This window comes from Tasmannia lanceolata, unplaced genomic scaffold (genome assembly GCF_043159265.1).
Source record: "Tasmannia lanceolata isolate RefF3 unplaced genomic scaffold, GAP_Taslan_0.1 ptg000003l, whole genome shotgun sequence".
In the NCBI taxonomy this organism is placed as follows: Eukaryota; Viridiplantae; Streptophyta; class Magnoliopsida; order Canellales; family Winteraceae; genus Tasmannia; species Tasmannia lanceolata.
In genome coordinates, this window is record NW_027518680.1 from 22,163,603 (window position 1) to 22,187,152 (window position 23,550).

The 23,550-nt window shown below is 37.9% G+C and overlaps 1 protein-coding gene across 1 annotated transcript; it reads left to right on the forward strand.

The window, feature by feature from the left end:
- Window positions 1-3,523: 3,523 nt before the first annotated feature.
- On the forward strand, window positions 3,524-22,073 carry LOC143853870 (Peroxisomal membrane 22 kDa (Mpv17/PMP22) family protein). Its single transcript, XM_077363577.1, has 3 exons — window positions 3,524-3,799; window positions 18,759-18,850; window positions 21,437-22,073. Exons 1-3 carry the CDS (start codon window positions 3,647-3,649, stop codon window positions 21,843-21,845), a joined length of 654 nt encoding a protein of 217 aa, XP_077219692.1. The 5' UTR covers window positions 3,524-3,646; the 3' UTR covers window positions 21,846-22,073.
- The last annotated feature ends 1,477 nt before the right edge of the window (window positions 22,074-23,550 follow it).

A 23,550-nucleotide genomic window follows, 5' to 3' on the forward strand; every position in this document is an offset into this window, starting at 1 on the left:
ATGACCCTTTTGTAACTGATAAATTTGAGATTTCCACTAAACTTGAATTTCTTGGATGATTTACAGAGAGCCCTAATGTCTGTTTATATAGTCACTCATAGGGATAAACATAGAAAGGGATAGTGATAAAAAGGGAAAGAGATAGACCTAATCTGATTGGGTTACTTAATCAAATTAATTGGCTAAACCAGGGCCTAATCTAAGATCTCACAAGATCTGATTTTATTCTTTAATATGCCTCCTCAAACGTATATGGATTGAAAATCGATATACGTTTAATTACACTGAATATCCCCCCAAAAATGTAAAAATTTGCCAATTTTGATGCACACTACTATGATTGATGTTGATGTTCGCTTTGATGTATGTTTCTGATATTGTTGAAGATGATGATCGCTTTGTTGTTGAAGAGTGTGTCGCATGAAAGATGAGCCGTGAAGAGATTCAAAGAACTGGATTGAACTCAAGCTGGGATAGGCGAGTCATTAGGCTGGTTTTGAATACCGAACCCTCTAGAAATGGGTCACAATGAACTAAAGCCTCGATGGGCAAAAGGAAGCCTCTACTACTTACATTTTACACAGTTAAAATTCTCAAAAGAGTGCGAATGCAAATGTGGCTATGGCAACAATGTAGTAGCCTAGGGATTTAGGGTCAATAGTTAGAGAAGCAAGAGAAGAGGCTGACTGAAGATTTGAGAGAGATGAATGAAAAATACTACAAATAGGAATTGTTTCGAAAATGCAGATGGCTTATTTTTACTAAAATGACCCTAAACAAATACTTAAAATTATAAAAAATTATAAGATATTTTGGTAAAATAGTATAATAGAATCGGTTTCAGGACTGTCTCATACGCTTTTGTTTGTTGTCCAGATCTGACTGTAATAATTTCGGATCCTATGATAGGGTCCCGAAATGTATACATGGATCTTAGTAATGTGTCTAGATCCAATCTATTTAAGTTCGGATTCGGATGGTCCATTGGGCCGTTTGGGTCCATTAACACCCCTAATTCTTGCCTTCATGGAACCTAAGCATGTCCAATTGTTGGTTTAGTTATGACTAGTTACGATTAGTTGGCCAAGCTTTTTGACATATAAAGCTTTTCCAACCCATCCCATAATTTAGGTGCTTCTTCTTCTTCTGTAGCGTTAAATATAATATTATCTACTAGACATAGCGGAATTGTGTTGACCGACTTCAACTCAATGTCTTCCCACTCGGCATTTGTCATTTTCTCTACCTTCCCATCATTTCCCTTCAATGCCTTAGGTAGGCCTTGCCTTGTTGAACAAGAATGTCTTTCACCATTTGCCATAGGGTGAAACTGTCTTTTCTGTAAAACACGCATATGTTGAACTGGGTATAACTTGCTTTTACCGCCGTCTCATATCACCTACGATCTGAAGCTCCACCTCAAACGAGAATCTCTCAAATAATATTTATACCTCAACGATCACTCTAACCGTCATCCAATCACAATACACACGATCGCTCCACCCCGTCTCAGCAATCTCCCCAACCTCAGCTCCTATACCACTTGTTGAGAAAATTCACAAGACAAATATGATCTCATCGTACACAAGTAGACTGAAAAGGAAAAACAATAAGCAAACCACATGATGCACACTACGATTCTACGGGGTTCGACCAAGATGCTTATGTTTGCGTGGAGAACAAGATCTTCACTTTAGTAAACAATTTACAAGGATTACAACAAGATTGCAACCCACGAACCCGTAAACCGCAACTCTCCTTTTCCTCTCAACCAAGATCGTACACTAGAGTAACCCGAGAAAACCCCGAGAAGAAAACCATTCTCTTTTTCTGACCCCCCCTCTCTCCTCTCTCTCTCTCTCTCTCTCTCTCTCTCTCTCTCATTTTAACTCAAACCCTAAGCCCTGGCCGCACCAACCACAAGAGAAAATGCCTCTATTACCTCTCTTTTCGGTCATAGGTGCAAGGAGTTTAAAATAGCTAGGTTTGTTTAAAACCTAAAAGCAAAGAGGAAAGCTCCATGTCAAGAGCCCTTGCAAAAAAAAGGGCAATGGACCCCATAAAGGGTCAAAATCCATTTAAGATGGCACAGAAAACTATGATCAACAAATCTTTTTATTACGGTTTCCAGCCACACAATATGTTGGGAAACAAGGCAACTTTCCTAACATATAGCACAAATCATTGATTTTTAGGGGACATATATCTTAAATCACCCCTTTTAATGGAAAACATTAGGGCGTGTGAGTTGTACATTTGTACGGTGTTTAAAACTGCATATGAAAACTTTATTCACACACCCTAACGTTTTACGTTAAAAGGGGTCGATTTAAGATACTTGGGGGTCGATTTATCACTACAAATATCGAGCTTAGGAAGCCATTCAAACAAATATGAATGGTTTAGATCATCAAAATATGTGGGCTCCATGAAATTTTTTATGCTTCTCATATACAAAGATATTCATCTTCTCATGAAAATTTTATGCTTCTCATACACATAGATATTCAAATGTTTTTTTTAGCTCAACAATGAGTGGGCCATAAATAAAACATCTATTGAATGGGTCAATTCCAACTCTCTAATTTGTTGAGATTATTGTATCATTATCTCTAGACTCTATCCAAGTTAATCCCTTCAAAACTAAATGGAAAGGATTGTCCAATGAAAGAAGATTATTGAGGCTTGGGCAACAAGTAAATGGCTTCGAATTCAGAGGGACACAACTTGGGACCAGAACGGCTAATTCAAAAGTAGGGGTGCAAATCGGGTCGGGTTGGGTCTGGTTGAGGCCAACCCGACCCAGCCCGAGGAACCCATTTTTCCAACCCGACCTGACCCAACCCGATTTCCATCCCGGCTGGGTTCAACCTGACCCAACCCGATTTGCAATTTCCTCAACCCGACCCAACCCGATTTCCAATTCGGGTTGGGTTGGGTCGGGTTGACACGATTTGATATAGTACCTACAGTTGACCACCTCAACTCAAGCCTAGTTGTTTTGGATTTTGAGAACTGATTGTGAGTCAAATGACTCACAATCGGTTCTCAAAATCCAAAACAAACAGGGACTAACAATTAACAAAGGGAAATGTTATTCGCACTACTATATTTTGATGATCACACTCCTCACTTTATTAAAGTACGGTATGGCCGGCACCATGGGATTATCCAAACCGTCAATTGTAGACTCTGGAGACTATTTCAATGTTGAAAAAGAAAAACACATGCTGAAATCCTTAAGATGGAATACAGTAATATTAATATAAACTAGGATAATATGTACATGTTGGAATTAACATCACTACTAAATGGGAATTTGAAATTTCCAATTCGGCTTGGGTCGGGTCGGATTGCCTGACTCCCCAACCCGACTCAACCCGATTTCCATTCGGGTTGATTTTTCCCAACCCTAACCCAACCCGATTTGAGAAAAGCTTAACCTGACCCAACCCAAATTCGGATTGAATCCGACCCGAGTTTCACCCCTAGAATCAAAAGGGCCTATGACTCGAGTTGCGTGTCAAAGAGATCACCCTCATAAATAAACGAGGACAGAGGCACAAGGAGAAAAAGTAGAGGGAAAAGTATCTAGTGTAGAACCTCTCTCTCTCTCTCTCTCTCTCAAGTTCAGCTCTCACATGATATGATGTTGAATGCATGGAAATGGTATCAGAAGTGCTTGTCCGTTCATCCGGTTAAGACCCAGATCATAAGTTCTGGATTCCTATGGGGAGTTGGAGATATTGCCGCACAAGCCATCACCCAATCCGCCGTGAAAAGACAACATCAAAACCCTGTAAAACCCTAACCCTAGATTGTCTTCTTTTCCTTATTTATTACTTCTTTTATTCACGAGATTCATTTACTTGTATCTGGATTCCTTCTTTTTAAGTGTTTGCCTTTTATCCGTATCAGGTTTTGATTCTTTCTTTTTAAGTAACTGCCTTTTTTTTATGTGATCATGAGAATATTATTAGGTTCTTGCTTTGATACTTTCTTTTATGAATGTGGTACTGTTCATTTTGTTTGGAAAATTCATGGGTTTTTTAGCTATATTGCTCTATCCCTTTCTTCAGTACCTGGATTGCTTATTTGAAAGGAACTGTTGGGGTTCCACGCAAAAGCAATTAATCCCACATCGGAGAAGTGATGTGGATGTGGATGGGCTATAAGGAAATGGGCACCCTCCCTCTAATGGCTAGCTTTTAGGGGTGAGTTCTACTTGGTTAAATTTCCAACAGGAACATTATTGTACTCTTTTCTTTGCCCTTATTCTTTGTCCCATAAGGGCCTTAGAGAGACTTGCAATCCCCGATGAAGATTTTTAAAGGGCTATTAGGTTGGATTTGTTTTTTTTTTTTTTTTTGGGTTAACCAGTCTCCACCCTTGTTTTTTGTTTGGTTTCTGCTTGCGTGAATTAAATGGATAATACCCAGATTGGCAGATTTTTGGTTGAGACCTCTAGTCGGATTGCTAAAATTAAATTTCGATGGTACCGAAATTTAAGAGGTTGGGCTTTGGCTGTTTGCTTTCGAACTCTTCCCGTCAACTGGTTCTTTCCTTCACCGGTCTTGTAGCAAATTGTCATGATATTGACGTGAAGGTGATAGATACCTGATCTGGTCTTAATCTAATTCTATCCATAGGGGCCATTGACATTTGTATTGAAGGTGATTATGTGATAGTCATGAAATGGCTTAAGAAGAATTCTAAGATTGGGGCGCTTCTCTAAGATGCTCAGGGAAATGATTTTTTTTGTCAAAACCTTTTGTAGAGTGTCACTTCTCTCATATTCAAAGGGAAGGCAATGGATGCCTGATCTGGTCTTAATATAATTCTATCCATAGGGGCCATTGACATGTCAATCTTATTTTATCCTTAGGGGTCATTGACATTTGGATTGAAGGTGACTGCATGTAGTCATGAAATGGCATAAGAAGGATTCTAAGATTCTGTCACTTTCTCTAAGATGCTCAGGGAAAGTATTTTTTGTCAAAACCTTTTGTAGTGTCACTTCTCTCATATTCAAATAGATGGCAATGTTTTAGCAGATAGATTGGCAGAGATTGGTGTTTATTGTAATAATTGCATTTGCTGCCTCTGTAATTTTCTGTGGGCCCTCTCTTGTGATTCAGACTTCTTTTTTTATATCTTTTTCTTGTTAATTCAAATTTTCATTTGTTCAAACCCAAAAAAAAAGGAAAAGAAAAGAAACTTGTTCTCAATTAATATTTCCCAACTCTTATTGATTGAATGTAATTCCTTCTACAATTGGTCATTCGACGGGCGGAAATTTTTGTCACCTTAAAGCCATGTGGCCCTTTAGTTTTGCCTCCAATTATCTGCCCCACCTCAGAACATTCTCGAACTGATTTTCTTGATAGGTTTATACATGTTTTATTTTTATGAGTAGTCTCTGGCTTCCTTTTCCAAAATCAGTACTCTCTAGCTTCCTTTTCAAATAATTCAGTACGCTCTAGCTTCAACATTATTCCCTCCTCCTTGGTATGCCCCAAAAGTCCTTTTTCTTCAATTCTTTTGGATTTTGCTCTTAACATTTTCAGTTTGGATGTGAGCTGAAATCCTTTTCAATCCTCAACTTTGAATCTTGACACAAGCCTCTACTTCCTTCTTTTAAACCCAAAACTTCTAGCCACACAATCACAAAGCTGAGAAGACATGCAGTCCTCCCACTAGTCCAATGTGTAGGCTCTAATATGATGGATGTATGATTGAATGCTGGTTTTGCTAGGGTTTTTAGATTCATGCCCTGGAACTTTTATTCGGCCCACACATTTGAAATTTAAGATTTGATACTTAAGATTGTTTTTTTATTGTCTGACCATGTAAAACAAGCTCTCCTAGTGATAAATCACTAAGTTGGTGCTGTAGTAAGAACTCTGATCATTTTTGCATACTTAAGGTTGATTCCACTGATTCTTGATTTCCTTCAATTCATTCTGATTCTTTCATTTTTCTATCATTACATCCTAATAAGCATCCAATCAAAACCGTTAGTGCTAGATGAAAATTTAACAGATACTGAAAATTCTCTTACCCTTATCTGTTGTTGTTGGAAGCATTCATTTGAAAATCTTGCCATCTATGATTCAAATCTTACGATTCAAATCAAATCTTATGGATTACGATTTGAATCCCATGATTGAATCTTAAGTTGTATGAATCTTATGATTTGACCTTAAATTATATGATTCATGTATCCTAATTAAGTTTTGTAGGATTTTCTTTCTAATGACCTCATTTTCCTTCTGAGGAAGCCTTTGAAAACAAAGGAGGGGGATTTTGAATGAATCGAACCAGTTCAAGCACAATGCACACACTTGAGGGCATAACTTAAATCGAGGAGTGAGACTACTACAATGAGGAAAACATCGATGGTTTAATAGTTTTTTACAATTGATATTTTTCATTTGATGTTTGAGACATTGCGAATTTATATGATCTTGTTTCTTTTCTTTTTTTTAAGATTATTATCCAATATGCATTGGTTTGGATTGGAAATAGATGATTAGTTTGTCTCAAGTTTGTAAGCAGACAATTCGTACTATGATTTTGAATAACTAATCATGGCAGTTTCTTTTTAAATTAACAAATTTGAATAAATAATGAATAATTCCCTATTTTATTATTTTTGATTTATTAATAAATTTTTATTTTTTGCTGTGTGTGTGTGAATGAATTCTACGATTTATGATTGATATGGTTTTTGATCCGATACGATTCAACCCCTATTAAGATTTACGATTCAATTCCGATTTTCAAAACATTGGTTGGAAGAGCTCTTTATCCAAGACCATGATGAAACCACCTGTAATCCCCACTATTGGAAGTGACACCCAATCAGTCTTTCTTCTTTCTTTCCCTGATTAAGGATCCTCTGATTTGTCTCTAGTTTCTATGATGATGCATGCCGATTCCTTTACTTGATTAAGTCTTTTGTCTGCCCGTCTTTTATCTAATATGTTTAACTGTCTCAAATTCCATGCTGCATTTTTCATGTTTAACTGTCTTTTGAATTCCTCGTTCTTTTCGTATGTGGATTTTATTTTTAACTCCTTGCGACCCTTTTCTTTAACTGCAGTACCTTGTTTCTTTATTGTGTTTGCCCCTACCATTTGAAGGATATCCTTCTCTTGTGATTCCATCATTGTTTGTTGTAGCTCAGCATCTGTATTTGGTCTAATGATAGGGGGACCATATACACAATATCTTCAAGCAAAAGAATTGTCGATGAATGATTTTGTAGACTCTAGAATGATGTGTGGCCGATCAAAAATTAAATCCAATTCAAATTCCTTGAAAATTACCCACAAGGATAACATGGTAGTTTTGGGCAGTTGACCATCGTCGAACTGCCCCATGTGGGGTTTTTAATTTCCTTTGATATTTTCGAGAGTTTGAATGGGGCCCATGTGTTGGTCAAGCAAGAGTTTTTGACTTTTAGTATGAGTTTTTTACTTATCTTGAGTCAAAGTTTCTCAAGTCTTTTAATAAGTTTGATTTCATTTATGTTAGCTACTATTTCTCTTTTTAAAGTCTTAAAGTGTGTCCTGTTTAAGTTATCTAGTTTCCATGTATTGTTTAAATAAAGCAGGCTAGTTTCTTAATTCATGTTTTGCTACAAAAAGAGTTTAGAATCATAGATAAGTATGAGTCTTAGAAAATAGATATTGTGTAAGATTGATTCCATATTTAATTTCCTGGGGTTTTTCCTCAATTTATTGTATGCCCAAGGGCTGGATTATTACATGAACATGATGATATGAATAGCGAAGTGAAGCTTTACACAATTTGGCCTGACATTTGACTTATCAAACTAACTCTCCTGCCACTTGACATTGTTGAACTAGCATGGCACCAGGTCATTACTCCAGATCCATTTTTTCCCGTGTAACATTTGAGATCATCCAGATGCTGTTGGAAAATCTTTATGCCTGCAATGATATACCATCCATTATTTCTCAGAAAAATATAGTAACCATCAGCAACCAAGATAGGTTCTATCAGTTATCCATATCAACCTTCTTTATCAGGTTTTTAGAGCCAACTTAAACTTGCTAATGTTATTAATTGTTGTCACTGTACGTGGAAGCATCTTTCACTCTTATATTAACTTGGAATTTGATCCATGCCAATTGTATAAATGAAGCTGGACATGATTTTCTTGAAAGTTTATGTTGATTTCACATCCTGCCTCAAGTGGCATTTTGGGTCAAGCTTTCTTAGCCTTTGTAGATACTGTTGGCTGTTCCCAGGATACCCAGGTTCATTTTTTAGGAGAAAATGTTGTGATTTATCCTCTTTAACATGGTAGGTCAATGCTTTGCAATGCAGTAGCAGAAAGGTAGTACATCACTTTATTGGTTGCATCCCCTTTGGGAATTTATGCTTTGAGTAATGAGTGGTAAACAAGTTCATTGATAGCAGGTGCATAATGATAGCGACCAACACTTGAAAGTATAACAAAGTGAGTAAAAAAAAGGGCAGAGTAGCCATGCACAGCCCATAGCCTAGTACTACATTGTGAAGCAGGGCCCACATGGGATGGACCAGCATGAGACCTCTACTAGGTCAAGTGACCTACATGGGATCAAAGAGCATGGAAATATAGGGGCAGCTGGACGACATGGGCAATCCAGCTTGGTAATTTAGTTTTAGTTGTTTTCTTCTTGTTTGGGCCTCCAGGGGAAGTTTTTGGTATTTTGAGCATCACTTTTTATCATTTTTACAATTTGTCAGTTTTATTATAATTTTTGATCAATTTGCATTGTCACTTTGTGTCAAACATAGATAGGTTGTCACAGGGTTATTTTAGGTATGTGAGTCCTATTTTGAGAGTGTAAGTTGTTTTATGACTAGGTTTAATAGAAAAATGTGTGAAAAAACTACATAAATTATTCTAAGGATTTTTTCCAAGCATAATGAAGAGTTTTGGAGCTGTTCTTGAGTCTTGAGATCTCTTTCAAACAAACTGAAGGTGTAAAGCTCTCTCCTAGGTGTGAAGCTTAGAACCCTAGTGTGAACCTACCTTTCGCTTCTTTTCGAATCTTCTTTTTTTTTCTCTTTATTATTGGTTGCTGTCCTTTTTTAATATATACCGTTTAATCAGCAAGTGCCTAACCCTGATTTCTTTGACAATGGACCTCCTTTTCCCATAAACACTAGCTATTTCCCATAACATACCCTATTTTCTTCATCCCTTATAGGACATCTTGAACAATATACATTTTCTTTGCCACCTGAGTTAACCACAAAGTTTCTTTTGGATTTCAAATCTCAAATTTCAGATAACTAGAGCTCCAATGCTCGTAGATTTATCAGAGGCATCACGAAAATTTTAGTGCCATCTCTTGTAGGGAAATATTAGCATGGGAGTTAAGTTCGTTCTTTCAATTTTATCGACAATTCTTCAATTACAATCATATTAGCATTGTCAGATGCATGTGTCAAGATGATGCTTGTAGGGCAAGCCAAGATTTGTTGGACTGGTGTTGAGTACAAAATCAGAAGGTTGGGACAGCCTCCTATTTATTAATTGAGAGGAAACAAAAATGTGGTTGAAGAAGTATTATCCCCTCAACTGTCATCAAGGTTCGTATGATCAGTTGGGGACCCTTAGGCAAGGAAGTATGAAGGTGCGGAGTACATGCACCAGTTTGAAGAGCTTAATGTTTTTTGTGAGGTGAAGGGAGATCCACGCCAAACCCTTTCTCATTTTAAGACTGGATTACAAGCTAACTTTGAAGAAAGTTGATTCCACGTCAGCTCTATAATACTAGACAAACATTATAATTAGCCACGGATGATGAGGAGTACTTGAGGCAAGCTGTTTCTATAAGGTTTACTACTCAATCCAGGAGGCAGTAATCCGATAAATTGTTGATTTGCGTAGAGCTTCAAGTACAACTCCAAATGCTAGTAAATTCAAGCTATTGATTTTAAACTTAACCAAGAGGCTGATTTCAAAGGGAAAGTGATTGCAACTGAGGCTACAAAAGGCAGCGACAATGAACCTAATTGTTACAGGTGTAATGAACGAGGACACTATACTTATCAATACCCAAAGAGAAATCTGCACATGGGCAGGGCATCAAAACAGTTTTTGTTGCTGAAGCAATAGATAAGTAGTGTGCTTGTGTTGATGGGAGTACTCCGATGTGGACCTTGATGACAATGTGGACAGTTCTTTTCTTAATGTGGTAAGGCATATCTTGTCAGCCCCAAAAGTGGAGGAAAAAGAAGACGCTTCACACTGCTATCTTCCATACTCTAGTAAGTGTAGAGATAAAGCGTGCAAGTTGATTATAGATGGTGGGAGCAACATGAATGTTACTAAACCAGATTTCTATTGAATGTTGAACCACATCCTCGCCCTTATAGGTGGCCTGGATTGACAAGACATCAATTTCTGTAACTCAATGTGGGTTAATTTCATTTGACATTGGTGGTTAAAATGATGCTATTTGGTGTGATGTTAGTCCCATGAAAATGTTACACATTACTTGGTCAGACATGGCTATATGACCGAGATGTGTATCACAATGGGAACGCAAATACTTGCTTTTTACGAGGAAAACGTATCATCCTAAAGCCCTCTAGTAATGACCATGTCCTAGATGTGTATCACAATGGGAACACAAATACTTACTTTTTACAAGGAAAACGTAAAACGTATCATCCTAAAGCCCTCTAGTAATGACCATGTCCTAGATGTGTATCACAATGGGAACACAAATACTTACTTTTTACAAGGAAAACATATCCTCCTAAAGCCCTCTAGTAATGATGAAGTTAAGGCGTGTAAGAACTAAGAAGGATAAGCCTATGGATTCTGAACCGAATATGGCCTTACATCTCCTTAATAAGAATAAATTCAGGAATGAAAGTAAGGAGAATGGGGTTCTCTTTGCTTTTGTGACAAAAGAAGTGAGGGGAGCAGGTATTGTTGAACCAATGGATGTGCCTCAAGAAGTCGATCGAATGCTCCTCAATTTTTCAGATCTAATTCCCAATGAGTTTCCTAATGTACAACCACCCTATTGACCTAGTGCCGAGTCCCTCTTTGCCTAATCTTCCTACTTATCACATGCATCCCACAAAACATGCTGAATTGGAGGCGTAGGTGGATGAGTTACTACGTAAGGGATTTATTCTTGTGAAAGCCTAAGCCTTATGCTGTTTTGGAATTACTTACGCCGAAGAAGGATGGAAGTTGGAGGCTATGTGTTTATAGGCCATTCCATCAAGATTACTACCAAGTGCTTGTTTCCAATTCTACTCCTTGACAATATATTGGATATAATGTTGGGTTCTATATTTTTCTAAAATTGTTATGAGAAGTTGTTAATCATCATGTTCGAATAAGATCGGGTGATGAATGGAAGACAATTTTTATTAAAACAAATGATGCACTTTATGTGTGGCTAGTTATGCCTTTTGGTGTCACTAACACACCTAGCACCTTTATGCAGATTTTTATGTGTATTCTGGCCCTTTATTGGTCTATTTCTAGTCATGTACTCTGAAAAGACACACTCTATATCAACTTGAAGAAGTGTTCTTTCATTAGTCATATTATTATTTTTTGTTCCATTGTCACCTCAAAATGTGTTGAAGCAGATCCTAAAAAGGCATAATTGAATAACTTCTTCCCACAATTATTCATGAGGTGTGGTGTTTATATGGATTGACAAAATTCTATTGGAAGTTCACCAAACATTTCAACACCATTATAGCACATCGCATGAAGAAGGGACATCTCAAATGGTGAAAGGCAACGAGTAAGGCCTTTGAAGAGATCAAGAAGGATATGACAGAGGCACCGGTGTTCCGCCTTTCAAAATTTTTTAAGTTATCTGAAACGTTGTATGATGCATTCACAAAGGCGTTGGAGGTGTTCTTAGTCAATTGGTAGCGCTGTATATAACCTTGTGTTGTGCTTCCTCCCTTTAGCTAATTAGTAAGCACGACATTGCTGAATCTACTTAACTGCATCACACTTTAGACTTGGCTAGTAGAACCGATCTTCGACTATACCAATCGTCTTGTCATGCCCAAAGTGTTAGATGATCCTCCTACATGCCCTTTTCAAATCCCCTGCTCCCTAAGAGAAGTGTCTAGTAAATAGAGACAAGTACCCTTGAAGAGATACCTCTCGTGTATAGAAAAATCAGAATATCCACCTTGCTGCCTGCTATAAGTCTAGAATAGATAATGCTAAAACCCTTCCATGATGTTCAATCCCGCTTCAATTGATCGAAGCCAATAAGCTTCATGGTCATTGAATGAAGGATATACACAACTCTACTCGAGTCATCCAAAACCTTATTCTCCACTCTAGCACAGTGTTTAACAACAAACGTATACTGCTACAAGAACTTCACCCACTTGGCATGTCTAGTATTCAACTTCTTCTGCGAATTGAAGTATATGAGTGCTTTCTCTTTATTATTTCTTCTTGTCGTTTTTTGTTAAATATATACTATTCGAACAGAAAACACCTAAACCTGATTTTCTATACCCCTGACACACCTTTTCCCGCCAAACCCTAGCTATTTACTATATTTAAACCATCTTTACTTCATTCCCTACAAGACATCTTGAATAGCATGCATTTCTTTTTGGCACTTGAGTCAGCCATGGAGTTTCTTTTGGATTTCAATTCTCATATTTCAGGCAATTTGAGATACAATGCTTTTTGATTTATCAGAGGCATCAAGAAAATTTTAATTCTAGTTCTTGTAGGGAAATATTAGCAGGGGAGCTAAGTTCTTTCTTTCAATTTCATCCATCAATCTTCAATAATAGTCTAGCATTGTTAGAGGCATGTGTCACACTTATTCTATCGAAATTCTTGAGGACATACACATTGACAGAATGGAGTAATGATGTATCGATCTTGTGTTGAATAGAAGGTGCAACAGATTTTTTTTTTTGAATGGTGATTATATATGCATTCAAAAAAGGGGCCAACAATGTAGAACGTAATCAGAGTATGAAAGTAGATCTTTTGGTTCCCGACCGAGCCAAATGATCGGCCTCGCTCTGGCAGATCTCCAAACATAATAACATTTGGCTGCATTGCCCTCGACTCTATCGAGGATTTCTTCGATAGCATCTGCATTTCTCCAAGGGTAATTTGTTCCACAATTCTAGTTAATGATGTTCTTGGAGTCTCCTTCCATTATGACTTGGTCCAAGTCACTTGCCTCTAGCAAGCGTATACTATACCTCTGCCGTGGTTGCATCTATCAGCACAAAAGGCCCTGAGAAGGCCTGCCTCATGATCTCGTTATGCTAAAAAAGAAGACCATCAATGCCTGCCGGCCCAGGATATCCCAAGCTAGATCCATTAAAGTTCGACTTAAGGAAACCTGAAGGAAGTGGTGTCCATCTAGGGGCTGCCCTGATCTGAGAGGTTTTGCTTAAACAAACCTCATTCCACGATCTCCTTATGGAATTTCCCCCCACTTTCTTGAATTCCATCAAGACACCCGCCCACCGTACCAACAAAGAAAAGAAACGTTGTTGACAATAACTGATATCTTTAGAAATCCCTTTTAACACACAGGTGTTCTCTCTTTCGAAGGCATCAAAGCATCGCCATAAGGACCAGACTCTAGAATACCCAGCCCCTCCTCAGCCAAGGGGTGAAGGACCAACTTCCAAAAAGATCCTCAATGTGGGCCAGAAGAGTCCAAGCGACATCGAACAACTGAAACACAAAGGACTAAATCGCCCTGACATATCTGCAGTGGATAAACAAATGATCTAGTAACTCTCCCGCATCAAGTCAAAGTGCAACAATCGACAACGATCATCCTTCAGCTTCTTAGATGGTCTAGAGTAAGAATTTTATTGAGGCACTCGGTCCAAACGAATACACTCTAGGGAAGCAGGGTAACTCCATGCTCTGTATGCTGGTGAGGCAGAAGAAGCTGGCTTCAGGCACGGTTAGGAAGAGTGCCCTTAAAAAGCCCCACTTGGTTCCCATATCCACACCCTCATATCCTCTTCATTCCTCTTGATAAATATTGAATCTCGGTGTTGTGAGGCTGGCCATTCTATCGATCTCTCTATCAAAGAAATTCCTACGGAACTGAACACCCCAGCTCATACCATGATCCTACCTCTGAAGCGCATCTTTGACTAAGCATCCCGGATCCGAAGCTACCAGGAACATATATGGATACTTAACTTTGAGAGGCGCTTCCTCACACCAAGTCATACCATAACTTAATCTTGTTGCCTTTTCCCACTCTGAAGCAAATCCCTCTTTGGAAAAGAAGTAATCCTGACAGTATGCTTCACCAAACAATAATTCCTTTAAAACATGTACTCATCTACCATTCAAATAATAATAATAATAATACATGTATACATGTGATGAGATCCATCATTCGAAGAGATCCAACCTCCAAAGTCTACGTTGTATTTATTTGCTCTGTTCTCCAAAGCTGACTGTGATCCCCCCCAAATCTCCACATCCATGTTTCTAAAAGGGTCATTTAGAAAAAAGGGGGGCATGCCCATCACCTTCGAACTTCTGATACCAAGACCCCTTGAGGGTTTAGCTTTGCTAACCTCTTTCCAATCCACCAAATGATGGAACCTTCTTTTTGTTTCTGAGTCGTCCCATAAGAAGTTCCCTTGAAGCTAGCTGTTCAATGTGCTTGACAACGCTGATCTGGCATTGAATAAGGGCAGATAATACAGAGGCATGTTAGACAGTGTCACATTAATCAAAGTAATTCTAACTCCCAGCTATAGTGTATTACTTTTCCACGAGGACAGGTGCTTCACAATCTTCTCAATGACTGGATCACATTCAGCTTTGTGAAGGAACCTACCTCATATATGGAGGCACATGTATATGCTAGGGATGAATCCCGCTCTAAAAATGGCAGCCCAGTGCATGAGGCTCCCGCCATTGCAGGGTCTGGGGAGGGCTAGATGTACGCACCCTTACCCCCTTCTTTGCAGAGAGGCTGTTTCCGTGACTCGAACCCGTGACCACCAGGCCACAATGGAGCAACCTTACCGTTGTGCCAAGGCTCGCCCTCTATGAATCCACTCTTCATCCAAGAATTTTGTCAAACAAGTCTGCTTCCTCATTCAGGTGGATTCCCATAATCATATATTTATTGAAATCCGACCTTTGCCTCATAGTAGCTTCATATAGCCCTTATTGACTGCCTCGAGGTTCTTTATCTTCTCCTCCTTGGCACAAATAAAAAGTAAGGTATGTTTCCATACTGTAATTGGGATGTGTCAACTCCTAATGGGCTGATTCTAAAGCCTTTAATCAGATTGAGATTCCTTGCCTTGTCCAACATTCTACTCAAAGCTTCAAACATGATGGTAAACAAAAAGGGAGAAAGAGGGTCTCCTTGCCAAAAACCTCGGGAACCCTTGAATGAGCCGTGCAGAGTTCCGTTGATAAGGATAGAGAACCAAGGAGAGGAAATGCATTTATAGATCTACGACCGCCACTTAGCACCGAATCCCATTTGACCCAAGATATAGTCCAAGCAGATCCACTCAACTCTATCATATGCCTTTTTCATATCCAGTTTGCGCATAATACTTTTGGTCTGGTTATAAGTATGGTGATCCACTCACTCATTTGAAATGAGAGCTCCGTCTAATATTTGTCTTCTTGAATGAAGGCGCTCTTGTATTGAGAAATGATCAAACTCATAGCTATTATGATTCTCTCCACAAGAACCCTGGCCAGAATTTTATACACATTTCCTACCAGACTAATAGGCCTGAAGTCCAATAATCTTTCAGCACCGTCCGATAATATGATTCTTCCATGCTCTTGTTCAAACTCATGCCACTATAAAATTCTTTTAACAAAGCCAAAACATCCGCTTGGACCATATCCCAACAGTCTTGGAAGAGGGCCATACAGAAATCATCCTTGCCTGTGGCTGAATCACCTTTCATGGGGAATAAACTTCTTCGAACTTCATCCTCGCTGAATTTCTCTTCAAGCTGTCTACAACTATCCGTGTCCAATTTGGCTGAAATCTAAACCCTCTAGTTGAAGAAGAATTGAGTCGTCCGAGGAGTAAAGGGAGTGAGAGAAATTCACAATGTCAACAGAGATGGTCTCTTGATCATCGCTTCTAACCTCATATATCACCGGCAAAGTTCATTGTGAAAACTTGAAACAGAAGGTTCTTTCGTGCATTTATTTGCTGCCATTGTATTTAGGGTGTTTAACACGTGTTTTGTGCTTACGTCCCTTTCAACTTTCAAGGGTGCTTTTGCCTATAGCAATGAATCAACAGTTGAAATATTGGCCATAAATTTGGTAACTTATTGTTTTGAGATTGACTTCGCCTATTCAAATGAAAATTGCTCTAGAAGGATGAGAAAGTGGAAAAAAGAGTACATGGTGCTGGGCTGTCTTGGTCTCAGACTCAGAAAATAATGATATGCTTAAGAAAGATTGATCAGTTTAGTAAGAACCAAGAAGGAAAGGTTATCTGGCATTTGGGATGTATAAGGCTAGTGAAGAAAGTGATTTGAAGAAATTTTTTAAATTACCGAAATACCTTGATTGTACACAAACATAGAGTAGACTTTCTGTTTCCATTGTTCACAAAAGTGATTTCTTGAAAAGTTCGGCAAGTTCAGTATTAAACATTTTTGAATTTTTCAAGACACAAATGTTGTGCTGACTGAACCATTTTTATGAAAAAAATTGGCAAGCTCAGCATCGGCTTGTTTGAGTTTTTGAAGAAACAGAAAAAAATTAGTTAGGTCTCCTTGCTTGGATTCTGACATAACTGATGAATTTAGCCAAGCTTCAAGATTGAGTCCAAGTCTTTTACTCATTGATACAAAATTATCCATGGGGATACACTTCAATGTTATCTTCTCCTGAAAGGCCTGTGATAGCATCCCATTTAAATTGAGACCAACATTTCAAACCTACCTTCCCCCATCTCTTCCTGTGGTGTGATACCATCAGTCTGTGATTATAATGTACCTAGTGATTTTTTATTTAGACAGGCAGTTTCATTTTTCATCACCTGGTGAAATATATATATATATATATATATATATATATATATATATATATATATAGAGAGAGAGAGAGAGAGAGAGAGGGTTTCCTACACACTTGTGTAGATAAGTTACCTACACACTAGCTTAAAATACAGTGGGGGCCCACATTGTTTGGGTGATCCAAACCATTCATTTGAAAGATCCTCACATAGATAGGGTGTCCATAAAAAATCAGATCCATAGGATCATCCTAACCATTCAAACTATGGAGGCAAAAAATGGACTAATTTGTGAAGGTTTATACACGTCCATTTTACCTCCACAAATCGTAGGGTTGGGATGATCCTATGGATCTGATTTTTTGTGGACACCCTATCTCTGCGAGGACCATTCAAATGAATGGTTTGGATCACCCAAACATTGTGGGCCCCCACTGTATTTTAAGCTAGTGTGTTAGTAACTTATCTATACAAGTGTGTAGGAAACCTTTTCTCATATATATATATATATATATATATATATATATATATATATATATATTTTTTTTTTTTTATGACGAAGGGTGTCCCCACCCCCTTCGAGGGTAGTACTACTCCCTACGGATGCGTGTAGGCACCCGTAGACCACGCGCATCGGGTAAGCCCGGGTGAGATATTTCACCAGGTGAACCCGGACGACTTTAGCCGAAGAGCCACACCCGTCCGGGTTCACCTGGTGAAATATCTCCATTCTTAGTTGCATTTTTCTTAGATATGAATATTTCTAGAACCTTCTTATGATTGACTTTCCACAGTGTGGTCATGCCATGCCATGGAAACTGCATTGGAAGCAATGTTTTAGATTTCAGCCGAAACCCGAAATTTCAGCTGAAATCCAAAATTTCGGATTTCGGCTTAGGTTTCGGCCGAAATTTGGTCATTTCAGCCTAAATTTTAAAATTTTTGTCTGAAATGCTGAAATGACCGAAATTTCAGTTTCTGAAACCAAAACTGAAATTTTGATCCATGATTAGAAGCAGATCAAGACTGGGCAGACTAACATACCAGACTCCACACCTTTTGCCTCATCTTTCTGCATGTAACGAGCCATTGGTGGTTCTGTCATAGTGTTGGGACTGCAGTTAGTTAGAGGCTGCTAACAGCTGAAGCAGCAGCAGTGTCATGCCTCCATCTCACCCAAGGTTTTAAATTTCGGTTTCGGTGTCGGTTTCGGCCACCACCGAAACCAAAATGTTTCGGTTTCGGACCGAAATTTCAGCCAAAATCATGTAAAAATATGATTATGATTTTGTTTATTTTTTAAATTTCAACCGAAATATCTAAAATTTCGGCGTCCGTGATTTCGGTTGAAATTTCAACTATTTCGGTGGAAATTATACATTTCGGTTTACATTTTTAAAAATTCGGTGGAAATTTATTTAAAAAAGTTCAAAAATGAAATTTCAACAAAAATTTAGGTGACATTTCGGCGAAATCTTGTAAAGAAACGACTTCATGTGAATTTCGTTTCGGCACAAGCCGAAACCGAAATATTTCGGCCGAAATTTAAAACCATGATCTCACCATCACATGTTCGTTTCGGCTGAAATTTAAAACCATGATCTCACCATCACATGTTTTACATTTCATAAATATGATTGTCAAAGTAGTTTTTAATTATCAAACTGATTGTGTGATTGATATAAACAGAATTAACTGTGTTTTTCTTGACAGGATGGAAATGAAAAATTCAAGATCAATTGGAAAAGGGTGGCTGTTACAAGCATGTTTGGACTTGGATTTGTTGGACCAGTTGGTCATTTCTGGTCAGTATTTCTCCCCAAGTTGCATACTCACACGACGCAAGACACGTATACATATTTTGCTTCAGTTTGTTCTCATGTTAGACCTAGCAGTGGACTTGCTTACAGGATGAACATTTTAACAAGCACCCACGAAGTATAGTTTGGGGATCACAAAGTTCTTTGTTCTTATCTTTTTTGACATTAAACCTTCACTTTTAATTATAAAATGTCTAGTACTGACTGTTGTTCTTCACAATTCATATAACTTCACCGAGTGCTTGTTAGAATGATTCAAGTCAAATGATGTTTTAAAACTTATGGCAATCAATATTCAAATTTTGGACTGGGTATGGAAATAAGGCCATGTTACTTTTACCGGGAACACTTTTTTTAACTGGGTCTTGTTCAGCTATTGCAAAATTTAGCAAAGGTTTCAGTACCACATGTAATTCTAGATTTTGTTGCTATTGTGGGAAAAAGGATGCAAATTTCCAAGCTGTATAACCTTGCTAAACATGTATTCCCGGGGATGCATATTTCTGACACAGCCCAGTTTCAGATTTTGTGGGGAACATTTTAGAAACATGTATTTATGCTGGATCCAAATATGTTTACCTTTAAAAGACATTTAGTATGATCTTGAGAAATAATATGCTTAATGGAACAGAGTCAGTTGTATCTTAATGTATTGATTTAAACCCACCGAGGCATTGGCTCTTCGGCATAAAGTCACGGGTTTGCTCCCTGTTGACGAGTGTTCGAATCCCGCCCCCGACTTACCTGATACACGTGGTGAGTGGGTCATTGCGTGTATCCGTAGGGACTAGTCCTACTCCTGAAGGGGGTGGGGACATCCTACGTCATCAAAAAAAAAAAATGTCTAACAATTTTCCTATATTGTTCCTTGCTGCTATTCAAGCTTTTCTCAATTGTTTCTCAGTGTTCATTATCAAACAGTCCCCACCATTTTCCCATTGCAACTTCCTCTTCATTATTTTTGCTCTTAAGATTCTTGCTTCTGATTCCTGTTTCTCTTCTCGAATTCACCATAAGCCTTAGTAATTATGATTTAAGTCAAATGCAGAAAGATGTTTGTCGGTGTCGGACAGGTTTCCTATATATATATATATGAGGAAAGTGAAGCTACACCGCCGGCTTAAAATACAATGGGCCCACATTGTTTTGGTGATCCAAAGAATTCCTCATATATATATATATATATATATATATAAGGAAAGGTGTGCGTACTCGGTCGAGTAGATAATCTTATCTACTCGGTCGGGTTAAAAACAGTGGGGGTCCACATTTTTGGGGTGATCCAAACCATTCATTTGAAAGGCCCTTACCTAGATAGAGTGTCCACAAAAAATCAGCCCCATAGGATCATCCTAACCCATGCAACAGTGGAGGGAAAGATGGGGAAAAATGGACAAACACAGCTTGTCCACAAATCTGCCCATTTTTCCCTCCACTGTTGGATGGGTTGGGATGATCCTATGGGGCTGATTTTTTGTGGACACCCTATCTAGGTAAGGGCCTTTCAAATGAATGGTTTGGATCACACCAAAAATGTGGGCCCCCACCGTTTTTAACCCGACCGAGTAGATAAGCTTATCTACTCGACCGAGTACGCACACCATTCCCATATATATATATATATATATATATATATATATATATATATATATATATATATGGGTGGGTGGGTGACAATGGAGGTATATAATTAGCAAAGAAGTAAATATAAAAAAGAAAAAAAAAATAACATAAAAAGAGAAGAAAAAAAATTTGTTATGCTTTTGTTTTGTCTTTGGCAGGCCCTCTTGCACTTACAACCTTGGTCTTTTGGTTTTTCTTTTATATAATTGACATTATCATCTTCAAAAAAGAAAAAAAAAAAAAAAAAAAAAACCATTCAAACCAAAAAGTTCTCTTAATAATAGCCATGTCCCCTGGTGGTATTGGCACATGTAGACATGGCATTTCTTGGGAAAGTGGAATGTCAAGCTTGTATTATACTTATGAAGAAGTCACAGGGGATGTTTCATGTTAGTCATCTTTTCATGAGGGTCTGGAGGGTGTTGGCCAATCTTTCCTGTTAGATTGGGGGGTGTTGTTTACCACCTTGGTCTTTTGGTTTTTCTTTTATATAATTTACATTATCATCTTCAAAAAAAGAAAAGAAAGAAAGAAAGAAAGAAAGAAAAAGAAGAAAAAAACATAATTTGTAGTTTACCATTCAAACCAAAATGTTCTCTTAATAATAGCCATGTCCCCTGTGGTATCGGCATATCGTAGACATGGGATTTCTTGGGAAAGTGGAATGTCAAGCTTGTATTATACTTATGAAGAAGTCACGGGGGATGTTTCATGTTAGTCATCTTTTCATTAGGGTCTGGAGGGTGTTGGCCAATCTTTCCTGTTAGAGGCTGGAGCCATGGGTTTGTGGTGTCCAACTTTCACTTCTTTTAAGCATTTTAATTCACTTTTTTTTAATGGTATTTTAATTCACTTTACAATCTGAAAAAAGCAGTATTAGACGCGCGCGCGCACACACACACACTTTTGGGTGTCTCCATAGGTTGATTCACTTTTTATGCCCTGCAGGTACGAAGGTCTGGATCGTATCATGAAACACCGATTTCAATTACAACCCAAGTCAATGAGGTTTGTCACTGCGAAAGTCGCTGTTGATGGGATTATCTTTGGGCCTCTAGATTTATTTGTATTTTTCACATACATGGGGTTTTCTGCTGGGAAGAGTGTTGTTCAGGTGAAGGAAGACGTGAAGAGGGATTTCATTCCAGCCCTTATTTTAGAGGGAGGTGTATGGCCACTGGTTCAAGTTGCAAATTTCCGATACATTCCAGTGAGATACCAACTTCTTTATGTAAATTTGTTTTGCTTGTTGGACAGCGCCTTTTTGTCATGGCTTGAGCAGCAAGAGGATGCCCCTTGGAAGAAGTGGTTTAGATCTTTGATATCTTTGGAAGAACATGATAAGCGGGGTTCATGACTTCCTCATATATCCCCTATCTTTTATTGCCTTCCATTTTCCCTATTTTTCTTTGGTTAGACATTACAAAATTGCAGATACACACAAATTCATGTATGTGAAAGGTTTGTAGAACACTGCCAACATGGGTTATAATGTTGGGATTTTTGGAACAACTACCATTGAAACTTTGTATATTGAGCAAGCCCTTTTGCTTAAATTCTATGTGAAAGAAGACTGTTGATTAAATCTTGAGAAGAACCCACAAGACTTGGATAGATGCCAAAGATAAATTGCACAGTCGGGAGTTCAGGGAAATGTTTTGAGCTGTTTTGAAGTCTTACATTTTCAGTTTTCTCTTTGGTTAAATTTAAGGAGAAGATCATACACCAATTCATGCACTCGACATTATCTCATGTCTATGATTTACTGTTCCTCTTTATTTCCCTTATATGGTGGTATTAGTGTTCCCTTTGTGATGATCTCAATTTAATTGGAAAGTCAAGACTCATGTCTGTGTGTGAAAGATATATAGAAGACCAGGAAACACTTTTTCAAAAAAAAAAAAAAAAATCATGCTGATGCGTGTTGGATTTTGCTTTTCCGCTTTGGCCCTGTTTGGAATGCAAGAAAAACATTTTTAATGGAAAAACTTTTCTTGGGAAAAATATTTCTTTCTATGATGATTAGAGGGAAATGATATGATTATATTTGCGAGAGAGAGAGAGAGAGAGAGAGAGCATCATACCTTGAAGTTCCTTAATATAGGGAAAATGACCAAAAAAATGGGCTTTCTACTTACTATGACGTGTCAAGGGGGGTGTTTTCTAAATCACCAATCAAAAGTGCATATGACTAAAATGCCCTTGATTCTCTCTCTCTCTCTCTCTCTCTTTCAAATCACCTTTCTTGCAATGATTACCTTTACAATACAAATCCCAAAACCCACATTTTTCCCTCTTCTTCTTCCTCCAACCTACCAATAAAAAAATGTATGTCTGAAAAGCCCAAAAACTTATATTTTTGAAACCCAAAAACCTCCATTCTTAGATGCCAAAAGCTCCATTCTATTGCACAAAATCTCATTTTTAGATGCCAAACTCTTCCTTGCATTGCACAACGCCTCCATTTGCAACAACTATTGCAAAAAAACGTTATTGGATTCCGAAATCGCAAAACGCTTCACTACAAACCACCATTACATTGCACAAAGCCTCCATTTGATGGAAATGTGTGTATTTCTAGCCCTCTCCCTTCTCTTTCCATTATAAGGCATGTTTCCAAACTTGAATGAAAGTTCTCCACGTTAAACTACTGTCTTCCATTGCACAAAGCCTTCAATCACTATTTAATCACATTTAAATTACTTTAAACACTTTATAATCATTATTATTTTACTGTAAACCACTAATTTCTTAAGTTAAACCACTATTTCACTACGATAAACCACTACTGAAGGCCACTAAGTGGGTGTTTATAAGTAATTTATATAGCTTCTTTGGTTAAGAATCCTCAGTAGTAGTTTATAATCGTAAGTAGTGGTTTATTTAGATTTACCGGTGGTTTAGAGTGTTTTTAATTGGTTTATATGGCTTAACAATGGTTTAGAGTGTTTATAAGTGATTTATACAGGGTAAGCAAGTGTTTATAGTGTTTATAAGTAGTTTATATAGGGTAAGTAGTGGTTCAAAGTGTTTACAACTGGTTTATATAGGGTAAACAGTGG